At 41.5% G+C, this 27883-nt stretch overlaps 1 protein-coding gene across 10 annotated transcripts in view; it reads left to right on the forward strand.

Moving 5' to 3' along the window:
* The window catches only part of RAPGEF1 (Rap guanine nucleotide exchange factor 1), an 83804-nt gene that overhangs the window by 10456 nt on the left and 45465 nt on the right, over nucleotides 1–27883 (forward strand). For 9 of the 10 annotated variants that reach the window (XM_071766610.1, XM_071766615.1, XM_071766618.1 and 6 more), the window contains exon 2: nucleotides 23785–23924. In XM_071766610.1, the coding sequence (XP_071622711.1) occupies nucleotides 23785–23924 (140 nt within the window). Of the gene's footprint in view, nucleotides 1–19406; nucleotides 19435–23784; nucleotides 23925–27883 lie in introns of those variants that run through there. The other variant, XM_071766614.1, reaches the window with a different exon arrangement.

Consider the following 27883-nt stretch of genomic DNA (forward strand, 5'->3'; position numbering starts at 1 on the left):
ATCCAAAGTTGGTAACTCATGCAAAACTCCATTGTTGGTGATGTTAGCAGTGCTGTGGCTTGTCCTGTGGGGACAGCTAATAGGCTGTGGGTTTCATTATTACTATTATTTTCATTTGTTTTTATCATTTAATACTTCTCAGATGAGGTACTTCACAGCTAAAAGCTTTGGCAGCATAGTCGGGTTAAGGATAATAGAAAGGGCTTTTTCAAATACATAGCTAGCAAAACTAACACTAGAGGCAATATTGGCCCACTAAAGAATGAGCTGGGAGCCCTGGTGACAGAGGATATAAAGAAGGCAGAGGTGCTGAACGCCTTCTTTGCCTCTGTCTTTACTCCTGCAGGGTTTCCGCATGAGCCCCAGATTCATTTAACCCCAGAAGTAGTCAAGATAGATGAGGAGTTTGACATAGTAGATGAGGATTGGGTTAGGGATCAGCTGAGTAATCTGGACATCCATAAGTCGATGGGTCCAGATGGAATGCATCCAAGGGTGCTGAGGGAGCTGGCGGAGGTCATTGCTAGGCCACTCTCCATCATCTTCAGTAAGTCATGGGTAACAGGAGAGGTGCCTGAGGACTGGAGGATAGCAAATGTCACTCCAGTCTACAAGAAGGGCAAGAAGGAGGACCCGGGTAACTATAGACCGGTCAGCCTCACCTCCATCCCTGGAAAGGTGATGGAACAACTTGTTCTTGTCACTATCTCCAGGCATATCAAGGACATGGGGGTCATCAAGAGCAGTCAGCATGGTTTTATCAAGGGTAAATCATGTTTGGCTAACCTCATAGCCTTCTATGAGGAAATTACTAGGTGGATAGATGATGGAAGAGCGGTAGATGTGGTTTATCTTAATTTCAGTAAAGCATTTGACACCGTCTCTCACAGCATCCTTGTAGATAAGTTGATCAAGTATGGGTTTGGTGATCAGGTAGTGAGGTGGATCAGGAACTGGTTGAAAGGAAGGAGTCAGAGAGTTGTAGTCAATGGGGCAGAATCTGGTTGGAGGTGTGTGACTAGTGGAGTCCCTCAGGGGTCGGTACTGGGACCGGTGTTGTTCAATATCTTCATCAACGACTTGGATGAGGGTATAGAATGTACCCTCAGCAAGTTTGCTGATGACACTAAGCTGGGAGGAGTGGCTGACACACCAGAAGGCTGTGCTGCCATTCAGAGAGACTTAGACAGGCTGGAGAGTTGGGCAGGGAGAAACATGATGAAATTCAACAAGGGGAAGTGTAGAGTTTTGCATTTGGAGAAGAACAACACGATGTCCCAGTATAGGTTGGGGGCTGAGCTGCTGGAGAGCAGTGTAGGTGAAAGAGACCTGGGGGTCCTGGTAGACAAGAAGATGACCATGAGCCAGCAATGTGCCCTTGTGGCCAAGAAGGCCAATGGCATCCTGGGGTGCATTAGAAAGGGTGTGGTTAGTAGGTCAAGAGAGGTTCTCCTCCCCCTCTATTCTGCATTGGTGAGGCCGCACCTGGAGTATTGTGTCCAGTTCTGGGCCCCTCAGTTCAAGAAGGACAGGGAAGTGCTTGAAAGAGTCCAGCGCAGAGCTACTGAGATGATTAAGGGAGTGGAACATCTCCCTTATGAGGAAAGGCTGAGGGAGCTGGGTCTCTTTAGTTTGGAGAAAAGGAGACTGAGAGGTGACCTCATCAATGTTTTCAAATATGTAAGGGGTGAGTGTCAGGGAGATGGAGTTAGGCTTTTCTCAGTGGTGACCAGTGATAGGACAAGGGGTAATGGGTGTAAACTGGAGCATAGGAGGTTCAAGTTGAATATCAGAAAAAATTTTTTTACTGTAATAGTGACGGAGCCCTGGAACAGGCTGCCCAGGGGGGTTGTGGAGTCTCCTTCACTGGAGACATTCAAAACCCACCTGGACACGTTCCTAGGGGATGTACTCTAGGGGGCCCTGCTCTGGCAGGGGGGGTTGGACTAGATGATCTTTCGAGGTCCCTTCCAACCCCTAGGATTCTATGATTCTATGATTCTATGATAGTATACAAAACTTCAACAATTATCATAATGGAGAAAAAATTTCATGCCAGAAATATTAGTACTCTGCAGTATAAATTTAATGACTTTGTTATTCAAAGCTTTTATATCCAGAAAAGTAACACTGGTTTGTGTCAATGCTGCACACAATGATCTTACCCTTTGGGATGATAAGAAAGCACAAAAACAGGCTCCTCCTGAAATCCTGTGCCCTTGAAGGAGTCATTTAGTTAAATTCCTTAATATTTTTGCAGCTGTGGTTGTGGTTTATTAACTGATGCTGCCTTGAAGAAGAGCCTGTGTCTGGCAGCCAAATTTTCATTACTCATCTGTCAATACTTGTGGAGTAAAACAAATGGGTCTGGGTAGAGAGGTTTCTCCTTCTGTGTAAACGGTTGCTGTTTCTCCATCCCTGTTTTTTTACCTGAAGTTAGGGTAAAAAATAGTGTTAATGCAGTACATGGTGATACTGTATTGGGTAGGAAGGTCTGGCCTGCTTTGTCTATCGGGATTATTTTAAGCTATGATGTTTAGATTTTATTAAATGAACTAGAGGGAATTAAAAATATCTCTCTTTCCCGAAATAGTCTCACTTGTGCAGCTGTAAAATGCCCTTTATCCTGAATTATTGCTGAATTATCTCCAGAATTTCTCTTTTGCAGTGGGTAAAATATGATTTCTGGTCAGTTCAACAATTTGCTTGTCAGGAGAAATCCAGTTGAATTTTGTTTGGGTTTGGTTTTGCATAATGCTCAAAATTAGGTGAACCCAAATTATTACATTGCTATGTTTATGGATGCAAACTGCAAGCCTTGGCTTCTGGGTGAGGTACAACTTCTCTGCCTGGGTTTTAGGGTTTTTTTTGCATGATAAATGCAAATGGAGGGCACATCTTATTTTGAAGCCCCTTCAGAACAGGGATATTTGCTCTGTGAGATGGAGATGTAAATGAATTTCATGCTGGTCCTTAATATGGGTGCAGTTGATCCAAAATGCTAGGTGGAACTGGGCAGGGCTGTAGCAAAAGGATGAGCTGCAATAAGTAGGGGAGAAAAACTTGCAAAACCCAGGGTATTGACTCAATTTTTGCACATGCTCTTCTTGAGTTTCACACTTGACTGTAACAAAAATTGAACAAAATAGCATCCACTATTTACACTAGTGAGTAAGTGTGCTTAAGAGCCAAAAGTCAGTGCTGGCCTCTTTCTTTGCATATGTATTTTGAGAGAAATACTGGAGTCCTTTCCTCTTTCTCCTGTTGTACATTCTGATTTTGCTTAGTTTTTATCTTCAAAAAATCACACACCTGGGCAAGTGATGTAAAGAACCAAGGCCCAGCCCAGTAAAGGCAATCCATAACTTGAAGCCTTGCTTTGTGCCTCTGTGCCTCCATGAAGTTTACATGGCTTGTAAACTGATGCCAGTCTCCTTAGCACAGAACTGCCTTTTGTCATGGAGTTGCCATCAGATGTGTTTTAAGCTCTGTCCTGTGGGGCATTGTTCTGTGCTCCTGTGGCCCCAGTGAGGGCAGAGGGAACCAAAACATCTGCCTGACTGAGCACCTGGCTGGCTGCAAGGATGAGGACCTAGCTTGGAGATAAAAACTGATTAGTGGGTAATTCCCCTGGAATGAATAATCTCTGCCTTAAAAGATGAATTGCAGCTGGTGTTGGATGAGAGAGAAATCAGGTTTAAAATGTTATTCTTTCAGTAACCTGAATCTGCTGACCTTACGTGGCATCACAGAGATGATTTCAGCCGAAGAGGAAGGAAGGGACTTGCTGATGGTGTGTGGCTGGTGCTGCCTGTGTTGGTCTGGCCCCCCAAGCCCCCAGTGTTATATTTACCTTGTGGTCTGGAAGGTATTTTACTCCACAAGTTCAAGGAAAGCTTCCAGAATACAGAGGAGGGCAATTGTAAACGAGTGAGAAGGAATAATTATCTAATACGACTTTTTAATGAAAAGTATTTTCATATTGGTTACGTGTCTTTACCTATCCTACACCTTTGCAATGGTAGCAGTACATCTGTGTTTGCCTAGCTTTGACTGGAAAGTTTGCAAAAAAGCAAGGCTGAAACATAAAGCCAAGTTAGGGACTATATAAGCAACCTGTGTCAATGAAGACCATCATTTTGTGTAGCTGTGCAGCTTATCAAATTACTCCAATGAGTCTCCTTACAAATGGTTTTGTATTTTACATGTTGACTCATCCATCTCAACACTCACAGTAACATTTCAGTACTGTCTTATAAAGCCTATGATTGAAATGAGGGTGTTCTTGGGCTGGTTAATCAACAGATGCAATTAATACAATGATGTTTGTCTTGACACCCCATCTGACTGTGGAGGCATTGTAAGCAGCATTGCTACGCCAGGAGATCTCTGGCTGAGGACTCACTGTGCAGGCGGATCACTCAACATTCGCATTCAGCGTAAAGTCAACATTGAAAGAGTTTCAGACCTCTCCTTAGCTGGCAAGTGGTCTCACTGCAGCTACAAGATATGTTAACAAAAGGCTGAATTGTAATCTGCAGCACTTCTGATTTATTTAACAGTTTTATAAAATGCTGTTGTTTCGTTCCAGTAAGAGAGCACCAGAAGTGGAAAAGGAAAGCTCAGATGGATTTTCTTCTTGTACAAGTCTGGGAAGGTGCTGAAGGAAATATGATTTGGACTCAGATATTTATTCTTTTAGTAGAACAATGTCAGTCCCAGACCAGTGCTTCTTAGATGTGTTCTACCCTGGGAACTTGAATAAAACGTCTTCCCTTTCAGCTTTTTCATTTTTAGCTGTATAGAGGGTGTAACCATTGTTTAAGGGAGTGGCAGTGGCACATAGCCAGTTGATATCTGAACTCTATCATGAATTGTTTTAAGGACAGTATGATTTTCTGTACTGAGATATATTGATGACTTTTTTCCCAAGGCAGGAAGTACATGCTGACTCCAGCAGTTGCCAAAGCAACTGTTCATTGTAAGTAAGCCATATGATAAATCTCCTGGAGACCTTAAGATCAGTAGGAAGTGTGGTCAAGCTGTATCAATATCTGCTTTCATATTTTCACTTGCTTGGAATTTTATATTGAAAAAAGTTTCTGGTTTCTTATGGTATCAAAGTCTGTAGGACAGTTTACAAAGTGGTATTTAACTTGAGGCTATTTAATATTTGTAAAGGCTTGTCTGGACACTCCCCAGACTCTTGCCTCAGGGTACAAATTTATTTGATCTATCCCATGTTAAGTTAATGTAGCAGTTTCAGTTAGTAGACATCACAGCTGGACTGATGGCCTTTAGCATTTCCTGGTATTGCAGCACCAGTGCTACTTAGACTGGGTTTTTCCCAAGGCCTGTATTAAGCAGGGCACACACTTGAAATGCAGTCCTCTCCCTGTCCTGAGTTTCCTAATCAGCAGCTGGGACTTTTTTGGTATAGTCTGCCTTTGTTTTAGTCACAGAGCAGACTTTTGTTGAGACTGACACATTAATTTCCATAGCTTCCCCATTAAAAAAATGTTATTTTAAATTAATGGACATTTCAGTGTGTTTCTGTGAGTGACATTTTCTGGACAAAGAAATTATTTTGGTCCAAAAACCCCTGATCTGGGAGCAGCAGAGGAGATGCTGGGCACCAGTGGGTTCTTCCAGGGCATGGGTGGCTGTAGCAGAACTGCTGACTTTTGGCTCACAGGAAAAAGAGTGAGCAAGAAGTTCTGTGCTCCAAATGTGAACTCTCTGGAAGCTGAGTGTGCAGAGATAAGCTGCTGAAAGGGAAAATCCTTTGGCCTCTAGCTGATGTAGTGTACAAGTGACCCAAATATGAGAGTTTCCCAGCAAAGCTTCTGAGATGCTTCCAGCCCGAGGACAGTTACTTTCTTCATTCTGCATCTCAGCTCTGGGTTTGAATTGCTTTTCAATTTGTATTGTTCCTTGTTGGTTTTGATACCAGGATATGATTTCTTCTTTATCACCTCCCACTGTCTTTTTGTCCTCTTAGTTTACACTTTTTTTTTTTTTTTTTTTTTTTTGACTCTGCTCTCATGTTGCTTGTAGTGCATCGTGTCTAGGATCTGGTGTCACAAGGTTTTGATTCAGCTGGGTGGTCCTGGAGATATATAGGGATGTGCCAGCAAAAGTGGTGGATATGTCACAGAAGAGGAACATACACAAATATTTTGCCCAGGCGGTGGAGCTTCTCTTGCCTTTCTCAAGCCATGGCTCATGAGGGTGGGAGCAATGGGAAGTGTGGAATGTTCTGACTTATTTTGAGAACAAGATTCAGCTTCCCTTGATGCAATGATTTCATTAATCAAGAAGGAAAATGTGTAGTCCTTAGTGATTTTCTAGAGCTTTACATTTTTAGAACATTGTGCAAGCATTTATTCACTACTTCATGATGGGTGGGGATGGAAGGTGCTGTCTGTAGTGAGGTGAGAATAGTGAGTACAACTTCTGCCCCGGTTTCATTTAGTGGTACAATTTAACTTGTTAATCTGGTCAGATGATGTCTACTTCTCCATAAGCCTCTGTGGGCTTTTGAGCGTATTGGTGAAGCTGTACACCCTGTGAGTGGGTGGTTGGATCCCGTTTTTTTTAAGGCACTGGGTGGAGTAGGAAGAGGTGGTGCTGTGTTGAGTGGCATCTCCCTTTGTAGGAAGATGCAGGTAATATTGTGTGCACAGAGCATGCCACCTAGAGGAACAAAGCAGGTCGGCAAGGCTGTAGCCATGATTTGTTGGCAAAATTTAGGTTGTGGTGTAAATGGCTAGGTTGAGACCTTCTCCAGAGTGTCCTTTGTGGCCTTGCCTCTGGTACGTTCACCAAGTCAGGTGTGAGAAGGCCCAAGCTTTCCATCAACTCCTGTCAACATTCCTCAACTTTTTACATGAGACTGCAGTTTAGCCTGCTGGTTATGTTGATCCTTATCTTTCACTGCAGCTCAGGAATCTGAAATTAAGTTGCAGATCTCCCCTCATATTCTCCAGGAATTAGAGTGAGGAATGCAGTGCAAGGTGTGATTTGGTGGGCTAGTGTTCTTCAAGCTCTGTTCTTTTTTTGGCTCTTGTGTTGCAATTTCTTTTGCAGGAGACTAATAAATTTCCCAGAAGGTTATTCTAATTTTGAGAGTCTAAAAGTCTGAGTTGTAATTAAGCACTTAATTTGATGAGGATTTTTAAATGTGTTGCTATTCTACTGGCAGCTTGGGGAAATGCTTCCATCTTCAGCCCAGGTCCCCTTGTGTAGGTTCAAGCTCAGAGAGCTGCTGTGTATTTAGAACTGGCAGAACTGCAGCCTGCCAGACAGGCCTCAGAAAATTGCTCCAAATCTGTGCTTTCTGGGTAGGTTAAAGACAAATAAGAAAGAATCCTGGCATGTTTGCAGAAGTTGAAGTTAGGATGATGGCAATTTTTCATTAACAAATGGATAGTGGGCAGTTTTAATAATATATTTTATTGATTAGAGTTGCATTGAGTTCCCCCATTGCCACAAATGACAGCAATCTGTGTTCAACAGGGGGCCTATTATTTTGTTTCTTGGTCTTTGAGGGGATTTGTGGTCACCCAGAGAATCAGGGAGTTGTGTTATTAGGCAAGCACATGGCTGGACTAGAGGGTAGCACCTCTTCAGGAGAGAAATTTCTTTTATGATCCACATTAGTCTTGCATCTGCCACAATAAGGTCATAAGCAATTACTTGGGCTCATAGGATTTAACACAGAAATAATAGTGACTGAGTAGAGGTTTTCTTTATCACCCTGAGATTATTGCTTCTAGTTGTCTCTGATTAAGTTGGTATCTTCTGCTCGAGTTTCTCTCTGCTGTTTAAGTAAAATATCTTTTTTCTCCCCATACTATCCTGTGCATCAGCTTTATTCTTCAAACCTCAGGAACAGTCTTGAAGACTATTTTTTTATGCTCTGCCTTTGAATTGACCCCCATGTATTTCCACCAAGACATTAGGATAGCCTTCCCATTTCCTTCTGTTTTCAGTTTAAATTTTCCTGTTGTGGGAATACTTAAAAAAAAAAAACAAAACTGCAATTAGTCATATGTTAAGATAACCAGACTAGAGCCAGCAGGAAGAGCATCCTTTGGGTGCCAGGGGATGAGGCCAAGTGTTATTGTGCCATTTTGGCTGTGATTGGATGTCTTGGTGTATTGACCACCCATGCATTTAACAGACCGGTTCTGTTGCTGCCCCCATGTCCCTCCTCACCACTTGCCCCTTTTTGCTGATAACTTTCTGGCCTCCAAGCTCCTGACAGCTGTTGTTCACTTGCTGCTAATTAAGAAAGCAGCATGAGGGATGGTAATGTGGATTGGAGAGATAACCCCCCCCTCCTCAGCCAAGCATTTCAACCTGATTAAAGAATGAACGACTGATCGGCCGCTTTTTAACTCCTCTGGCTGTTGAGCTTGTTTGCTATCAAAACTCACATATTGGGCACTCTCTGTCTCTCCCTGGTTTTTAGATCCTGTAACAATAAGCTATGTCAGAACAGATTTACCGCTGAGATAGTGGGCACATGTGAAGTGTAAACCCCTCTAAAGCCGTGTATTTAATATGCAAAGCGTTGTGTACATCTGTGCTCTTAGGTAGAAATTCAAATGCAGGTTGTATTTTTTTTAAATAAAGTGACACATACTCTGAAAATTTAGAACTAGATATGAGAATCAAGGTCATAATGTATTAACTGCACTTAAGTGGATGGGCTAATGATTTCAAAGATTTTCCTTCTCTGTTTAAGGATTTTCCGTGTTTGCTTTGTGTCCTTGTTTGGTTTCCTTGTTCTGTTTCTCCTTTTTCTGCATCAGGTCCCAGCGGGTGACCTTTTGTATGATACAGTAATGCTGTGATGTATGATCCAGCAAGAGAATGGGCTTGAACTCTGGGATTCCCTTTCTGTCCTGTGCTTCTGTGGAGGTAAAATGATAGACTGAGATTAAGATGATACACAATTGTTGTGTTAATACTTAGTGAGAAGATGGGAATTCAAGGAAGAGTGGTGATAATTTGGTAGAAGAAGCTTCCTCCTGTAACACTGATGCTCTTTGGGGGTGTTTACCCCCAGGAATATTATGACTCCCTCTATTTCAGATTAGACCACCAAAGTTCAGTCTGAAATCTACAGGAAATGGGCTCTGCATAGCCCCTAGCATGCTTTAAAAGTAGTATCTTTTGCTGTCCTATCTGAAATATAATTTCTCTTCATTCTGTTGTGATTTTTCTCATGCTTGGCTATTCCTTTTTACCTTGCAGACACAGTAATTCAGCACAGTCAAAGCTTCTTTTAAAAAGCACTGTGGACATATAGGAGTGAAATGTTTATTTAAATAAAAATTTTAAAAATCACTGCCAGGCTTAGGTGTGTGGAAATCCTTTAACAAGCCATGTGTGCCACAGTATAGCTGTACAGTAGGAACACATCTAGAGAGAGGAGGTGGTGTATCTTTGACTGTATTTGCTGTGTTCACCTTGTATGCCCATTGCTTTGCCACATGATCACTTTCTGAGAGAAGCCCTAGAATGTTGGACTTCAACTTTTCAAATAAAGAAGTGTTTTTTATTTGTTTGAAGTTGAACAAGAGCTATTCTATCAGTCTGTGTTATTGTATACTCAGCTAAACATTCTCAATACTAAAATGATAGGAGATGCAAAATGTAGCGTGCTTACAACTAACGCAACTAGGCAGACTCTTTGGGAAATGGGTGCTTCAGGGTGTGAAAGTGCTTTATTGTCCTTGGGCAGCTTTTTGTCTTCACATGAAGAGAGCAGATGCTGACATGGTGCAAATAGAAAAGAAATCCTATCACTAGATTGGCCCTGAGTCCCCAAGCTGTAAATAAAGTGATTTATGGGTATTAGAGATGAAAACGGTGTTTCTCCCTTTCCTCCAAGTAAAATTTTTTTTTGTTTTTAAGAGATCATCTCATTATTTGACTCTGGCTTGGCTAGCAATTTTATAAAATAAGCCTTGGTAGATTTAATATTAGAAAATTAATCTACTGGAATCTACTGGTTAGAATTTATGGAGACTCCAAATCCCTGTCTGTCTTGCTGTGGGAGGCAGTTAAGAATATGAGAGAGTGGTTGGTTTTTTTTGTTTGAAATGTTGAAAATTACTGTGAGAGTTCTTATTGTTACATCTGGAGAGCTTGTCAGAGATGGTCAGATTGGTTGTGCTGAGTCCTTTGCTGTGAATTTTGGTCATTTCTTTCGCAGTAGCCGGATTATTGCTTGGACAGCTTTTGCCAAGCTGTTGACTTTCTACTGCCTGTTGACTGGCAATGCATTTGAAGCCAATTATAGGAATATAATGTGGCTTAAGGATCACAGTTACTCCATTTGTCTTTTAATAGCAGCTGTGGTGACAATAAGAATAGAGCTGCTCTCATCCAGGTGTCCCCTCTGCCAATACTGACACATTTTTCTTCTGTTTTGAATGAGCTTTCCATGCAACTGATGGCAAGTGGCACTTGCTCTGAATCCCCACCTTTTACCCATCTGTGCCATGTGTTTTTGGCTGCATGAAATGAAAACACAACAAAACAAAACACATCACAGAGTCATTTCAGAGGCCCAAAGGTGGCAGTTTTGATGTTAAAGGGGCAAAAGAAACATTCTGCAAATTCATATGTAAAAAGCAGATGGCACTGGGTTGTTTAGACTATTATATTAATATAAGACCAGAGCTTTGCTGCTAGGTCTGCAGTTGATTTGCCTTCTATTGGGCTGGTGAATGACAAAATGTTCCACTGGAGCGGGTACTTCTTCGTTGTCCTGTTTTGCAAATGCAGAGCTGATTCTTAACAGAACACAAACCAAGAATTTCTGTTTCACAATGGAAAATGTTCGGTTTGTGTTGTCAGAGGAACAGGTTTAATTCCTCTGCTCTATTGCTTTGGAGTGTCCTGTAAAGAAATGGCAAAATAAAAATCACTCCTGCCTACTGGGAAAAAAGAAATATAAGCAAACAATTCGGAGAACAGGTCTCTGGATTGTAGGGAGAGCAACTACAAGAAAAATCTTCTCCATGGAGGTTTGTCATCAACTTCTGCTTGACAAAGCTGAACTTTATCTGAGAAACAAGTTCCCGTATATATGAGAATTATTCTTAAATATTTCCCTTTTATTGCCAGTTTTCTTTCTGTTTCCCAAGTGGACAGTCTTATTCCAAAGTAAAAGCATGTAGGAAGTTAATTGGTAATATTATGTTTGAATTTTCAGTCTTCGCCTTGATTTGAATTAACTTTTCTGGATTGAAAAGCCCTCTCAAAGCCACAAAACCCCTATAGCTCAGTTTTTATAAATGAATGTTGGTGTGTTTTATCACGATAAATTACTGGTGTTTTATAGTTTCAAGAGTTTCTCTCTAAAAGTATAAATTTATACAGCTGCCAGAAAACCAACTTAGTTCTTTACCTGCTCTGTTTTCTGCCAATGGTTGGCAAATTAACTTGACTGTGCTCAAAGTATTTTCTATGTATGTTTTTTAATTCTCTTGTAAGCGATTTGAATCCCTGCTGAAAATGTATTCTGTGAGGAAGAAATCTTTCTAAGTTGTTACATGAATGGGTTCCGTTTCATAGTGTAACAATGTAACCGATATATATATATACATATATATATATATATATATAAAATATTGTTGCTATTTTTACTCAGATGGCAGCAGTCGAGCATTATGGGGGTTTTGTACCTTCAGCTTGTGTGTAATATCAGGATAGACATAGAAATTATATTTCTTGAAGTCATGCAGACTCCAGGAGCACAGGAGCTCAGGACTCTTAACACATTTTAATGAAACAGGTTTTCCCACATCGATTTCCTTTTCCATTATTTGTTTGACACATCCCCTAGTTTTACACTAGTTGCAATAGATACATAGCTGATTTTCAGGTTAATGAAGAATGATGGCCCATTAAATGTATTCAGACTTTTCTGACTGCAGAGTTGCCAGAAATGAAGCAGGAGAGATATCTCCCATCTGTCATTCTTCTACAGAAATCAGCCGTTTAGAAGTAGATTTAGCTGAGAATTTATTATGCTGAACTTCAGAGGAGAGTTTGGGAGTACACAGAGAAAAAAAGGCAAAATTAATTTGTTTGCTTGGGGAGGGAGGCAAATTGATTTTGTTGTGTAAATTTGTAAATAGGTTTAAAGGGAATGTTTCCCCAAAACACATTCTAAAATAAATGAAGTCCACGCTGATATTGGGAATCTCCTTGAGACGTCAGGAAGGGAGTTGTGGGAGCAGATGTTTGCTGTGTCCTGTAGTCAGTGCCTGCAGTGTTCATCTCCTCTCAGCCCTTTCTCACAACACACAGATATTTCTGTCAAACATCACCCCATCTCCTTTTATTCCTCCCATTCCCCCTATGGGCTTTCAGGTAAGAATAGAGAAAATAGAAAGGTCTGTGGGGCTGCCAGTCAACCTCTTTCTTTTTTCTTATTACACATACTCCCCTAGGCATCGGTATTTTTTGGCTCATGATAGCAGCTACAACTCTGTATTTTTTTAACTATGCTGCCACAAAGCTTAGTACTAGATGCTTTTTATACTGCAAAAGAATATTCATAAACAGGGATAGGTACAGAGTCTACTCTGTGTGGTTGTTTATTAGCTGAAAGATGGGTTACAGTATTTCGTGTTGCTTTACTGCAGTGTAATTTTTTCGACTCATTGGCTGCACCCAGTTGAAGATTCAAAATCCAACAGGGCTGAAGCTTGTGCAGGGTGTTTGTGCATTCCCATTTGCTAATATTAAGCACAGGAGGTCTGGGAGATATTTGCCCTTCTAATAATGGCACCAAAGGTATTTTTATAAACACTTCTTGATGTCTTTCTTAACCCAGCTGCTCTGACATACTAAATCCGCTGCAGAAATCAGTAGGTTGCTGTACGTGTGTCACAGTGAAAGATCATAAAGTTAATCACTTTGAAGCTTTGACAAAGCACCAGGCTTAGCTGACCAAAGAGGCAGAGCCTGACCTGACCCACAGCCCTCCCTGGGCTGCCAGGCCCAGTGCCGACCATCAAGCGGCCTCTTAGAGCTGAAGGTTCTTGTTACAGCCTGGTTGCTGTTTTCCAAAGGGACCTCTTGAGCTCCCAAAGTATTGCTCAATGTACCATGGGCTGAAATTAGTATTGATTCTCCTCTTAAGGCTGGCTGGCAGGATCACCACACAATCCCATGTTGTGTTGCAGAGACTTAAAATAGCTTTGGCAGTTGAGGGTTTGCTGCTTTGTCAAAACCAGATTAAATGTAAGCACTCTTCAAATTTATTTCTTATTTATAGAGTTCTAAGGTCTCTTTATCATAGTTTGAGGGTTTAAAAAAACGGGGGTCATGGTCTTTGGATGCATTCAAGTGGTACCACTGCTCTTGGACAGGACATCACTTTTGAAACTTGGTGCCAGGCTCTGCATAGGATGGGATACAAAGGAGTGGGCTGTTAGTAAAAACCTCACTTACGTTTCTGCTATTCACCAAGATTTATTCAGTGATAAAATAATTGTTTCAGCAGAATTATAAAGAGATGCTGAGATAAGGTTCAACTTTATTTTTAGTGGAATGGAATCTCAGCTAATTTCCCTTCAGCTATTACCCTGGGTTTTATGTTAGTGTTGAAGCTATTCTTGAAATGCAGGACAGCTTTCTGTATCAGTAAACTGGAACCTCATTAAAAACAGAATGATTCTTAGTAGGGCACTCTTTTGGTAATTTCCATTAAAGATAATAGTATCTGTTTAAATACAAATAGCTAGAGGGTAATGCAAGAAATTATGTTGGATACCAGCAAAGAATTAAGCTCCAAAGACATCAGGCTCAGCTGTCCCCTTTAGTGGGTTTCCAGACTTGTCACTACATTAGGTTATGTAATATTCCAAAATAGTTTGGGAATAACTCCTTTTTCTTCAGCTTTAAATCAACATGTAAAATTCTAGTGGCTGTTTCCATGCTACTGAAGCCTATGTCTTCCATAGGTTTGGTTGTCTTAGCCAGCATGGATTCCTTCATGTTGCCTTCGTGTTTCTGGTGATTCTTGTTCAGATCTGTGAGGATTTGCTGCTGTAAATATTTGTTGTTCTGTACCTTTTTTAAGATTTTGTTTGTTTGTTTTAAAGTCAGGATTTTCTGATGGGTTATTTGTATCATTATGCTTTCTCCTTGAAACCTGTTGTCTGTAGGAGCAATGTAACCAGGTGGCTTTAGTTCAGGCATGAGGAGATAGGATAAATAAGGGAGTTGTCACAAATAATTGTTTACTGCTAAAGTAACTTTTAATGTTTATGTGCAGTAGAGTGAAATACAGACATCCTACTTAGATTCCCTAAGGCACCTCATGTTTGCTGCCGTGATGATCTAGGGATGGGGTAATCCTCCAGCTAACAAAGAGGAGGGGTAGTATTTCCTCTCCCTCCTTGGCTGTTCAGTTCAATTAACATCTCAGTTTCCCCTTGCTGGAGGCACTGATGTTTCAAATTGTGCTTATAGAAGGCTAAAATTTCCTACAGCCTGCAGGCAGGCAATAAAACTGGTGGTTTGGTTGCAGATCATATCAGGTATAGAATAGAGTATGGAGCTGAGGATATGGCCTGCAGCTTCTTAACTCTATGTAAGCAGCACCATAATAATGGAAAAGCATTTTCTGACCCGATTACATGAGAGATTTCACACTTGTGGTGCTGCTGTATCACTGTGCACACATGCATGGCTATATGTGTGGAGATAGAGAGCCCTTTGGGGCAACACTACAGTGGTACTTCAAAGTGTAGTGATTTGCATGGCCCTCCTGCCATGCCTTGTTTTATTGAGTAAATGATATCAGGGAAGTTTACACTGCTATTGCAGTGCTTCTCTAGGAGATAGTGCTGGCCTGCTTCCTTAAATTCATTTTTCTTTCTCTTGTGGAGATGTGAGCCCTCAGCATAGTGTGCTGGAATTGTGCAGGCATGTTTAATCTTAGGGAACCCAGTATCTGCTTTTCAGCATCTGAGCCCTGAGGACACAGTGCTAGTCAGAGCAGTGAGGAACCAGGCTTCCTTGCAGAGCGTTTAGCTCATCTCTTAACACACATGAAAAAGAGCTTACATCACACTGTCACCTGGACTGTTGCCCTTGATCTATGGCACATGCTGAAGAAGGAAATAAATCTGAGCATGTTTAAGCAAATACTTTCCATGTTTTGATCTTATTTCTTGTGCTCAGTTCAGATGAGTGTGGGCGGTGGCTTTTGGACAGGGTTATAAGGCTCCTACCAAGCCTTGTAGAAAAGAGGGCTTAGCTTTGCAGTTCAGACTGAAAGTGCAAAGAGTCTGTAATCAAAGGTCAAAAATAAAGATGGCAATAATTAGTGATGTCCAAAGCAACTGGAAATTGTGTCAGGCAGATACAAGCCAGCTTCTCTTTTTTTTTGCTCATTGCCTAATGAATGAGAGCTGAGGTTACTCTCCATGCATGGAAGAGGGCTGAGTTATTCCCATTCCAAACTAGTGCTGTGGGACAGATGCAAAGACAAACTTTCACTTACTACCTTGTTTTTCAGCTGTTGAACCTGTGGACAGGTTGTGAGCAATTTGTCTTTTCCCCAAAGCATCTAAAATAATGCACTTTTCCGATTGCTGCCCTGCAGGGTGCCAGTGACGACAGTGTGTCACCTTGGAGATGGATAAACAGCTCCAGCAACATTGGGTTATAATCTTTCAGGTCTGAGTTTCAAAACTGACAGCCATACAACTGTAACCCAAGCCTAGAAAGGAGTTTTCAACGTAGGAAGAGTCTAAACGGGCTCAAGTAAAGTGAGAGGAGGGGAGAAGGAGTTTAAGTGGAGCTCAGTGACAGGGCTTTTTGTTTGGCCATGGCAGTGGTGTGAATGAAACGAATTAGCTTTGGCTCTCATGCTCCCTACAGCCTAGGGTGACTCAGGTAGTGCACACACATATTTATGCCTGCCAGGCTTTATTTTTAGATGTCTGAATCACTTTCATGACTATAGCCTCACAAAGCCTCAAGACGAACGGGGATGCCTATGGACCCCATATTAAGTCATGGTTGGTGAACAGAGAAATTCAACAGATTCCCTCACAACCATTGCAATTTCTGCATTCAAAGCTGTTTGCTGAAATTATGCAGAAGCTATGTGCCTTGTAGCAGGATTATTTTTTTTTTTCCATTTAAAATTTAAAGCTTAGTTACCCACCCTGGTGGATTGTATGTGTAGAGCAGGGTGAGCACGGACCACAGTGGTCATGTTGATGGAGGCTACTTGACTCTTGTGTGAGTGTTTCTGGCACATGGGGAGTTAGGAGTCATGTTACCAGTGCTGTAATCTCATTAGTTCTTTCGGGCTTGCAGGGCTGTGCAAAATCAGTACTTAAATGGGAAATTACCAGAGACTCACCAGATGCCACACAAAGGTTTGCTACTGATTTGGTAAATGGCAACAATTCTGTATGTGAGTTGGTATGGGACCAATCTGCTGGAACAGCTTTTTTTCAGATAAAGCAGAGCAAAGCCCTCTCTGCTGCTTATCAATAAATTACAGTATGTTTTTCAAGAAGTCTCAAAGCCATCTGTGGTGCACTGGAGGAAACTGAACTTGGATAGCAATGTTCTACTCCCTGAAATCCCTCCTTGTTCAATTAATTGTACTTATTTCCTTTTTTTTTTTTCCCTCTAAATCACTTGGGTGGCATTGCTGCAGTTTCCAGCAGCCAAAGGATTTTTAGCTGATGTGTTTGTGTGCATGAGATTTCTCTCTTCTGAAATGCTTCAGGTTGAAAGAGGGCTAGGATGAGACCTGGTCAGCTGTTCTGAACTTGCTGCTTGGTCTGGTGCATCTTCTCTTCCTCACAACTTGAAGATTGGCTTCCAAATAAGAAGCTGGAAGGAAGAAGAGCTGTAGTACTAATGCACCATAAAATTAATGTTGTTGACTGACCCAGTCCTTTTCACTGCAGTCAGGAGACTTCGCTGAATGGATAAGTTGCCCTCTGTTCCTCCCAGTTCCCTCGCAGACACTGTGAGCTCTTTCCACATGAGGTTGCTGCAGCTGGAGATGCCTCATTCATGGTTGCTTAGAAAGAAAAAAAAGAAAATCAAAATAAAAATGTGCTCTCTGACAAATAAAAATGTTTTGCTTCCTCTGGAGGCCCCACAGGGCGGCATAAAAAATAATGAAGCCTGTGAGTCAGTGAGCATTGCCTGGCCAGCTGAGAGGGAACTGAGGCTCCCTTTGCCATAGAAGTTGGTGTGCTGTCATTGCACATCATTAATGCTCACTGGGTTATGCTCATTCACTGTAATGTTGCCAAAAAAGAAAAAGGGCAGTCGGTCTTTCTGCTCCCAAAAACTGGCTGTTTCAAAGGTGACGTGATGTTAAAGGAGAAGTTTCTTTAGTGCTCAAGGAGGACTGTTTGATTCTCGAGCTGCCCTTCCTCCACCTTTTTCCTTTAAAACCTGGCGCCTCTCCTGGCAGTCGGATTCCCTGGAGAGGTACTTGGAGCAGCTTATAAACAGTTCCACCTAAGGTACAAAGGTTAGGGTGGGCAAACTTCCTGATTGACACTGGAGCCTCCCTTTTTTTCCTTTCTGAGTCCCCTACTGGGTCTTTTTTGTTGTTGTTTCTGAATAAATTCTCTTTGCTTCATACTCCTGGGATAGTAGCATAGTTGAGAAAAGTAAACTTATTGAGATGGAAGTGGTGGGTCTGAGACTTCCATGGTGTGCCTGGGATGCAGCAGGGATGTGCTTATGCATTTCCTGGAAATATTTTCATTCTGTTCTGTCACATTCTGTCTTTTCTGTATTCAGGATTCCAGTTCATCCTTTTGAGAACATAGAGCATCACTGAAGTGCTGCATATCAGCATTGTAAGACCTATAAACATCCCAAGGACTTCTGGAGAAAGAGGGTGTGAAATGTAGCAGAAGGCTGTTTGCTGTGTAATGAGAAAGCTGGTGTACATTGCAGGTGTGAAAGGGCAGAGAACATATCTGGGGTTCTCAGCTGTTTCTTCAACCCTCCTTGAAAGCCAAGTGCTTTTTCTCCATCCTTACAGCTACACACTGGCTGTAATTATTGAAAATTATTGAAAATTAACATTATTGAAATTAACAATAATTAACATTATTGAAAATTCATTTTAAAAGTGCCCCGGCCATAGCTTTTTGTTGTCCACAGCCTAGTGGTGAGGTTCACATTGTGCCTCCTGTGTCAGCTCTTCTGCGCAGCTTGGCTAGTAGAAGAGGCTGAGTTTCAGGTTAGAGCAATGTTTCTGCAAAGCTTAAAGGCTTCGATTTTCTGTCAATCGGTATTATTTTAATGTTTGCGTTACAGGAGAGTCCAAAAGCTTTAGCCAGGGCAAAGGTCCCACATATTTGTGTACTTACAAGTACATGGTAGATACAGCTCTCGCCTTAATGTGAAAGGAGGGAGTGGAAGAAAGGTGGTTGGGATTTGTAATAGTGTTTATTTAAAGTCTTGAAAGATCTGTGCTTTGCAGGATGTTTTGTGGTTATCGGAAGCTCTCACTTGTCCATCTGTCCATCCTGAATGACCCTTTCTCCTCTGTTTCTGACAGTGGAATAGGTCTAAAGGTGCAAGGACTGTGGCCCCAGGCCCATAGCCTCATCTCAGCCCCAGACATCCTCAGCAGAAAGGTTGTTTTGAAGTATAGCTCACTATTTTTGCCTTTTGCTTCAGAACTCTTAAAGCCCCTGTCAGCTAGGGTTTAGCTGAAGCCTTGCAACTTGCCTTTTGTCTTCCAGAGATGATGGAGATGAGCCCAAGGGAACAAATGCCATTTTAATGGGCATCATTGTGTAACTCATTACATAAGTCACCTCGGACTTCAAAGGACTCATGGCAGAAATGTCAGAAGTGGTTGATTAAAAATGTGCACAATAGCTTCATTAAGACATGAGGAGAGATGTCCGCTGTTATTTTAATCTTGATAGCTTTTAAATATGTGCATCCAGCAGAGGCCCAAGAGCCTTTTAAAAAGGGAACGATTTGTGGGGTAAGATTTTTAGACACCACTTCGTTCTTTCTAATGAGCTGCAAGAGCCATTTCAAGCTGGAAGATGAACCATAACCCTTTTTTAAAGCTTTGTCTCCTCTAAAGCTGTGGGGTTTTGGTGTGTGAACAGACACAGGGTGAGAGAAGATGGAGGCTTTAGGGTTTTGTATTTTCAGGTGAAGGAAAGAAAAGATACTGCATTGTGAAGTTGTGTTTTTCTTATAAAAAAAAATGTTGATTTTCAGTTATTCTAGGGATTGGGTTGCACCAAAAAAATTGAACAGTTAAATTGCTCATCCCTGCTGCTGGAGCTGTGCCCTAGTGACAAAAACATGCCCAGGAGATCCAGGAAGCAGCCAATGGTTATTCCCCACTTCTGAACCCCCCTGCGATGGTTACACGTGGTGAGTGTGGGAGATGGTCGGCAAGGAGCACCCATCAGTTGGGAAATCTACTGTGACTGAGCTCTGTGAAAGGCTCGACTTTCGCTTTGACTTCAAAGTAAATAATTTCTTGCTGAGTTAGATTGGTGGAATTCACCAGCACTTGTGTTTTTTGACTTAATGTCTGGCATTCATTTGAATGGAAAGCGACTGTTCAAGGAGGGCAGCAGTGGGTGTTGTGCTTTGACTTGCTGGCTTTCTCCTAAGCAGCCTATTTTCTTCACCCACAAGCACATAAGCTGATTTATCTGCCTTCCCTTGTGCCTCTTAATCTTCTGTCGTTTAAAACCTGCAGTTCTTTCCTCACCAAATTCAGTTTTCTGTCAGCAAACTGGCAGGCAGCACTCTGCACACCTGGCACATCTGGCCAGGCATGTGGTATGGGCTTTCTCGTGTTGTGTGTGTGGTCAGACCCCAGACACGTGCTGCCCAGAGGGGAGATGAGCCTGAGAGCTGAGCAAATCCTTTACTCAACTGCTGGAGTGGTTTCAAGCACAACAGAGTGGGAACCTCATTAATAGGGGGATAGAATTAGCAATGAAATGAGTGATGTATTGAAACTGCCAGTCACAAAGCAAGAAACTCAAATCCATAACAAAGTCATTTTGAAGGGCTTTATTTTTTTTTCCCAGTTGTATGCAGCAGCAGAGCATCCAGAGAGATGAAATATAGGTGGATGGAAAGTCAGTGGTTCTTTGGAGACAGAAGCACTTCTATAAAACCATATTTTTGTTTTTTCCCTTCAAGTTAAAGTGACTTCAAAGAGTTTATTAACTTGTCCTTTCTTGTTGATCTTACAAGTATTTGGACACTGCATAGAAGTAAATATAAGGTACCTCCTTTTGTGTATCAGACAGGGTAAGAAGTTGAGAAAGCCTGTGCTGAGCCTCCAGTTAAACACTACTTGTTATTCTTCAATAAAAGGCAAAGGTAATATGAGAGAACAATTTCCAGCAGGCAGACTACCAAGCGCAGGAATAACCTCAATGCTGCATTAAGGGATTTGGTTACTGTAGACAGGCAGGAAGGAGCAGAGGGACAGAAAATGTGGCTTGAGGACTGCCATGGCTTTGTTTTCTGCTTCTCTCCGTATCTTATCAAATTATTTGATCTGTAAAGGTATGCTGCTGAAACATTTTAACTGAACAGGCACAGAACATGTTAGATATTTAAATCAGGATATAGTATAAAGAAAGTGACTTTCTCAAACAGACCAATGCTATGGTAACCAGTCTAGGCAGTCTTGCTCAGCTGCGATTTTTTTGCAGGACAGTTTCATCTTCGTTTATAAAAGCTTAGGTAACTTACACCTTTGAGTTAGAATACCGTCTTATTTAGGTATAACTTCTCTTTTATACCACTTCATCCAGATACATTAAAATGCAAATGCTGTTTATAACATCTGAATGTTGTGTTTGCTTAAAAACTGTAAAACCCATTGTGACAAACATTGTCTGATGAAATTTACTGAATATAGGCCCTGTAGCTCCACCACTTGATCTGCAAATATGGGGAGAGGGATGAGGGGCTGCAGTTTGATAGAGATGGTGTCCTGGAGTTACTGACTCACAGTCTACTCTTTACAGACAAGTTGCTTCACTTGTGTGCCTGCTTCCTGTCTGTGGAATAAGGTTAAGCCTGTCTGTGGAATAAGCTTGGTGTTTAAGGATGAGAAAGATACATTTGCAATGTGCTGGGAACAAGAAAAGCACTACTATAGGTGCTAAGTGTAATTGACTGCAGGAGAGTATTGGTTTGTGACTCATTTGTTTAACTACAAATACATCAGAAAAGTGAACAGATGAGATCTGGAAAATGCTTATTGTAGATGAAAAAAGTGGAAAAAAGCTGCATTAATTCGTGCTCTTAAAAGCGGGTCTTAGTAGGGCTATTCAAACAATATTTATTACTTCTGTGAATGCCAACTGCTCTGTTTCATTAGTACTATTTTAAGAAGTTCCTATTCTGTTCCAGCCACTTGCTCCTGCCCTCTCTCTAGAGGTCTGTGTCCCCTTGGAGTGAGCTTGCAAATCATTCAGTTATTGTGACAGAATGGTAAAGAGAGCAAAGGGCAGTGGATAGGCTCCTGGTGGTGAAGGGGATCTACAGTCAGCAGAAGAGAATCTTTCTCTGCTGACATCTCCTTTGGGAGGTTCTCGACCATGTGCATACATTGGTTCAGCTGTTTTTGTGCTTTCCCCATTGAGGTGGGTAGAGGTGTCTGGTGGGAAGCAGGAAAGGAAGTAGCAGTCTTCTGAAATCTTTGTCCCTGCAAAATTTCTTGTCCCTGCAAGGCGAAATTATCACCATAAGCAAGCAAGGGGTTTATAGGTATTGAACATTTTCCTACTCAGATTAGCAGTTTGGATCTCACTGCAGTCCATGGAGGAGCCAGACCCAATTTGTTACTGCCACCATTATTTCCCTGTAGATTAATTACTGCAGTTGTTTGCCAGTTCTTGAAAAAAAATAATTTAGAGCCATGACTTCTCTTGGCAGGCATGCAAACATGTGCATGTATAGGAATTCTCATATGGTGTACAAAATAAATGCAAGTTATTTTTTTGAGGGGACTGCGAGATCATTATCACTGCCACCAGGAACTGTTTGCAGTGGTGACCTTCAGCACCCTGTGGAGCCAGAGTGGTTTTAAAGGTTTGGAGATCCCCTCATGGATGTAAAGCAATGACGTTAATCATTGCTAAGTTAGGGTGCCAGCTGCTGTAAGTAATTCTTCAGAGGCCAGCTGATATGTCTGGATTTATCTGCAGTGACCAAGTTTTTTAGTGCCTCTCTCTTCAGTGCATTAAGCAGGACTTCACAATACAAGGAAAACTTCAAGTAACATTGACTCCTGTGGAATGGAAAACAGGTATGCAGCCAGACTAGATTAGAGTCAGTGCTGATGCAACTTCCATTGATAGGATGCCTGCAAAATTTGGATCTAGAGGACATAACCAACTGAAGTTTTGGCTCTGGGGAAGGTGGTAATAGTAGGGTCTTAACACACTACTAGCAAGCTAAGTTTGAAGGAAGATAGCCCTTACAGGGAGGCAAGCACAGGTTCCTTCCCTTGTCTTGTGGTTAGGTGATTTCTGAGTGTGAGGAACAGCCTTTGTGCTGCAGTGTGGTATTTAGCTTCTGGGTGCCAGATTTGACTCGGCAGCCTTTGCTGTTTGCAGTCTGCATGCTGACAAGGTGGTGCAGTGCTGCATACATGGGGCTGTGTCGTTTGGAGTCATTACAGCCAGTGCAGTTGTTTCTCAGATAATCTAAAAGAAAAATGAAATGTAAGCAAAACTGCTTACTTTCTTTGATAATGTAAAGACAAGGTGGGTATCTTCTGCTGAAATATCTAGGTCACTAGAGAGCAATTCAGACCTTCATTTATTAACGGGCTCTTTGCTCAAAATGCATTCCAAATTGCTGTCTACAAGGCAGCTTCATCTTATTTAGCTTCATGGCTAATCAGATAAAAATATATTTCAACAGTAAGTCTATATATGGCATGACTGCACACCTTTGAGACTTCTGCTTTTAGGTATTAAAAAAACCCAAACAAAACAAAACATGAAACTGCAGATTTTAAAAGGCTTGAGCAGTTCTGTCATTCAACTTCTTTAAGGATGCCCTGGTATTGAAGCAGTTCCTTTGCCCTCTGGTTTGTTCATTTGAAGGGCAACTTGTTGTGAATGACAAGGGTTGACATTTTTGTTCACATTATCCATGGAGCCATATTCAAAGGTGATAATACCAACTGGGTAGAGGTAGGGATCAGCAGCTGGGGAAGCACATTATATCACAGTGGACTGTGTTTTCCTTTCCTGAAGCAGCCACCAGTGCTGGGTACCGGCAGATCCCTGCCTGTGCACCCATGGTGGCTACTGACCCCCAGCCAAGAAATGGACAGGAGCTTTGCTCTGCTCTGCTCATTTCATCCCCTTTGCTTAGTGCTCATCCACAGAAGAGGAATGATGATTACTTCCTTAGTAAAGTACTGGAGATAAGTGCTTACAAGAGAGATGTTTTTCCTTTTCTCTTCAAGGCACAGAGCAGTAGCAATCCCCCTGTGCCTGCCTTTGCACTGCAGCCTTGCTGCCTCCGAGGGGAAGCAGGAAATGATGGTGATACTGAGGTTGGAAACATAATAGAAAGCTATAGTTTATTTTTTTTTTATCCAGTTCCACTCAATATATGTACATGGATGCAAATTTTTTTCATAGGCTGGTTTTCTATATAGTGCTGTTGCACAAGCTCCCTGGTTTCAGCAAATTAACCCTAATTCAGTAATGCATTTCTGTGTCTTTCTAGATTCTGAGCGTTCCCATCTCTCCTCGTTCACTATGAAGTTGAAGGGCAAGTTTCATTCACCAAAAATAAAAAGAACCCCTTCCAAGAAAGGAAAACAAGCTGACCTGACAGTGAAAACACCAGAGAAGTCAGCGAACAAAGTAAGCAGACAAAGGATGTGCTCTTGTTAGTCTTGCTGGTACTCACTTTATCAACATCCACAGCTCTGTTTTTGGTGCATGACTTTGTCCTCTACAGAATTCTGCAGATCTTTCAAGAATCCTCAGGGTGACTTTATGACTAGTTATAAACTGCTCTGTGTAGTATAAAATAAGAGCAACAAAGGCATGTATTTCCCTTGGGAGAGCCTGATGAGACCTCCTTCCATAAGCATTTAAATATCTCATTATGGAATGTAGTTTATGGCTTGACATATCCTCCCCACATGCATACCCTATGGTTATGGTTACAGCTTTCAAATAACTGCCTGGTTTTGGGGTGTGATCTCAAAACCTAGGCAAGCAAATCCTTGAATCTGGTTCAAAGATGTGCTCAGTCTCTGATGATATCAGCAGGGAGAGTTAAACAGATGAGTTGAAATTCCAGCATACTGTTCCCAACTGACCCAACTGACTTCAGGTCCTCTTAAGAGCTGAGGTCACCAGTTTTTCCCAGCACAAGCCTATCAGTGTGTTATCTCCTCTGCTGCTGTCATCTGATTATGTAGAATGGAGACCATCTCTGTAACAGTACGGTTACAGTCAGTTTTAAAGTATAAATCTAAGCCAGAAGTTAAGAACAGTTGAGGATATTTATGATAATCCAAAATCTTTCCCAGTTGTTGAAAGTCTCATCCAGTGTGCAGTGCCAGATGTGCAAACTTTCTTAGATTATCTGTGCTGAGGATTGTTGTACTGTTATTGAGAGCAGTCAGCAAGATATAGTTGCATCACACAGTCTTATTCAGTGTGATGTGCTTAGCACCGAGGGAAGTCACTGCAGGTCTTCCTAGCTGCATTATGCATCATCAGATGGAAGATGATGAAGCTTTTATTTCCCAGGCTGTAGATCTTGGGTTTTGCTGTTTTTTGGCTTGGTTTTTTTTTCCCCGAGGAGGCTGTTGGCATACTTTCTAGGGAGATAAGCACCTTATATTACCAACTGCTAATTTAAAAATAAAAATAAATCTGGGACTACTCCTTGAAGGCTTTTAATTCCAGTGATCTTTCAGGATGGTATATTGAGATATTTTAGAGGCCTTCTTTTAAATTGATGTGTGACCACATAGTAAATAAATAAGAAAATTAGAAGCCCTTTCTAAAAGGCCATTCTTTAGCAAATATATATTAGCAGATTCATAATAGCCAAAGTTTTTGCCTTTCTTTCTTTCCTTGAAAAAGCAATGCAAGAGGATTTACTGATAAGGCACATTTGTAAAACCTTTTTTTATGTACAGATTGGGATTTTTTAATTGGGAAAAAACTCACTGTGATAATTTTTATTATCATACATTATTATTTAAGATGCATACATTTTAATACTATGAGATATTGTTGATTTCTAGCTCATTCCTAATCTATTTTGATAGCTACTGTCCAACTAATCAATTATTTGGATGTAGGCAGCTTGTTAGCTTTGTGGGGGGTGAGTGGAGAAGAGGATATGCCCAGACTGTTACCAAGTTCTCTCACTGGAATAGACAGCAGTTGACAAACAGGAGATTTTTCTGTCAGAAGGCACAGTTGATAAACCAAATATCATCCTTTCCTCCTCTTCCTACCCTCTTAGGTACTTAAGATGCTATTTTTATAATCTTGAAGTAGATAATCACTGTAGAGCAGAAATAGCAATGCCAAAAAATGCAAAATCACTACATGTAGCCTGAACGTTATACTCGACCTATGCAGAGATGTTCTCCTTCTCCCTTTTATACCTACCTAGATGTGGGCAACGTAGGGGAAGCTTTTTTTTTCAGAGCCTCTTTTTGTACCCTGCATTCCATCTTTGATTCTTATCATAGGGCATATGGTAGGAACAGTAGTGCCCTTCAACATTATATACAAATTTATGATACATTTTTCACTGCCAAAATAGAGGGAAAAAAGGGACTGTTCCTGCTTTTATAAACAGATGTATTCTGTACAGTTTGCTGTAACCCTTTCTGGGTTAGCTGCATTTCATATGTTATGCATTTGTAATGATTATTTAAGGCAAAACTTTGAAATCATCAAAAAATATCTGTGTGTGTCAGGCAGGCAGAGGAGTGGGGAGGAGATGCTTTTTTGTCTGAATGTTTAGTTTCTCTCATTTAATATGTCCAAAAGGGAAGAGGGTGAACCAAGTGGTCCTGCTGCTTTGTAAGCTCCTTACAGTTACTGCTCTGCTCCTTCACTGGGGTCAGGCTGGGGCAAATTCACCTCTATTGGGAAATGAAATGAGAGGTTAGTTCAGGTCCTCTCTTCCAACCAAGGGGGGTTCCACTGCCTGTTTACTTTGGCTTTGGGGACACACTAAAATGTCTGGTGGAAGAGCTTAATACCATCAATCTTGTGAGACACGGACACTGGAATTAATACATTAATACCCATCCATCCACCCCACCAGCTTACTACTCCTTTCTTTAGGTTTCTTGCTGCTGTTCCATGGTGTCGGTGAGTAAAGCACTGAACACCAGAAGCTTCAGCTTCATCACAACAATTGATATTTGTGCATGAGCCCTGCAGCAGAACCTGCAATCCTGCGTGGGTTGTGCAGGATTTCCCTGTGCGTGCGCTCATCTGTTGTGCACACACATATATGATGCCTTTGGACCTCAGAAAGGGATTCATAAAAAGCGTTCATGTGGGGTTGTCACCCAACGAGCTAGCAGAGAAGTTATAAAAAAAGAAGAATAATAAAAAAAGGGCTGTATCCCAAGCAGTGTCTCAATTTGCATCCTTTGATGTGCTCAGTGGAAGGATTTGTGTTTCCACTTGTCATTCTCAGCCCTGAACTCTCAGTCAAGCCCATTCCTCCTCTGTGCCAGAAGAGTGTTTAAGCTATTAAGTCACAAGTCTTTCTGTAGGAAGCTGTTGCTGAATGAAATACATAAACAGCCATCAAAGCAGGAACTGCAGTCCACATTTTTTCACTTCTGTTGGAGAGCTGTGACCACTGGGCCACAGTTGTACTCGCTTGGGGAATGTACAGGTTCTCTCATCCCTGAAATGTGTCATCAAATGAAGTGGAAAATCTTCAGGGGAGGGACTGAGCCTTTCCATATCCTAGAATAAACTCTGGTGTGGTAAGGACACATGCCTGAAAAATGGCAAATGTAATTTCTTACATCAGCGAGTTGCCAGGATGCCCTTCAGTAAGGGAGTTTGGAGTGGCTGTGAGCTTCAGAGCAGAAGGTGAGGTGCCTGGCAAGCAATATTATCATAAAGTGGGAAGCAGCAGCTGCAGAGTTTGGGCACTTCCCAGATGACATGGTAAATGACAGGGTGGTTTGAGCTTCTTGGTTTGGGACTTGTGACTTCTAAAGTTGGAGCTAGATGGGACTTGGAACTCGAATCCTTTTGTGCATCTTTCCCCAAATTACTAACCAGTGCTGCCTGTGAATTGTTCTTCCTAAAACAAAAGCAGCAGTTTAACAGCTGACAAGGGTATGGCAAGCACACAAAGCCCATAGGTCATTAATTCTTGAAGCTGAATTTACTGAGGAGATAATGGATGAAACTTGACTCTGCTAATCTCTCTGCTTGTTTTCTAACAGTGTTCAGTAGTTAATTAAAATCTCAGGAACTACTTGTGGCAGTAGAAGTCCTCCAGGCATATTCTGGTAAACTTTTTAAACCTATCCCTGTCCAGAGGCCATTAAGATACCATGTATCACTTCTGAATTTCCTGTTCTAGTGTTGGCGGTGGCACCGAAGTTGGTGACCACAACTCAGTTTTATGCCAATTAATTGTTCCTTTCTGCAACATTGGTTAACTGATGCCAAAACTTAGTTGTCACAGTCTCTCCCCATGGAAAACAGGTGAGTTCTCTTGTTCCAGCAGGAGCACAACGTTGTTGAGGTTGGAGACTGATGAGGAAAGAGTTTTTGATAGAATCACAGGAATGTGATTATTTGTGAAT

Source organism: Heliangelus exortis, chromosome 22, assembly GCF_036169615.1.
Source record: "Heliangelus exortis chromosome 22, bHelExo1.hap1, whole genome shotgun sequence".
Taxonomy (NCBI): Eukaryota; Metazoa; Chordata; class Aves; order Apodiformes; family Trochilidae; genus Heliangelus; species Heliangelus exortis.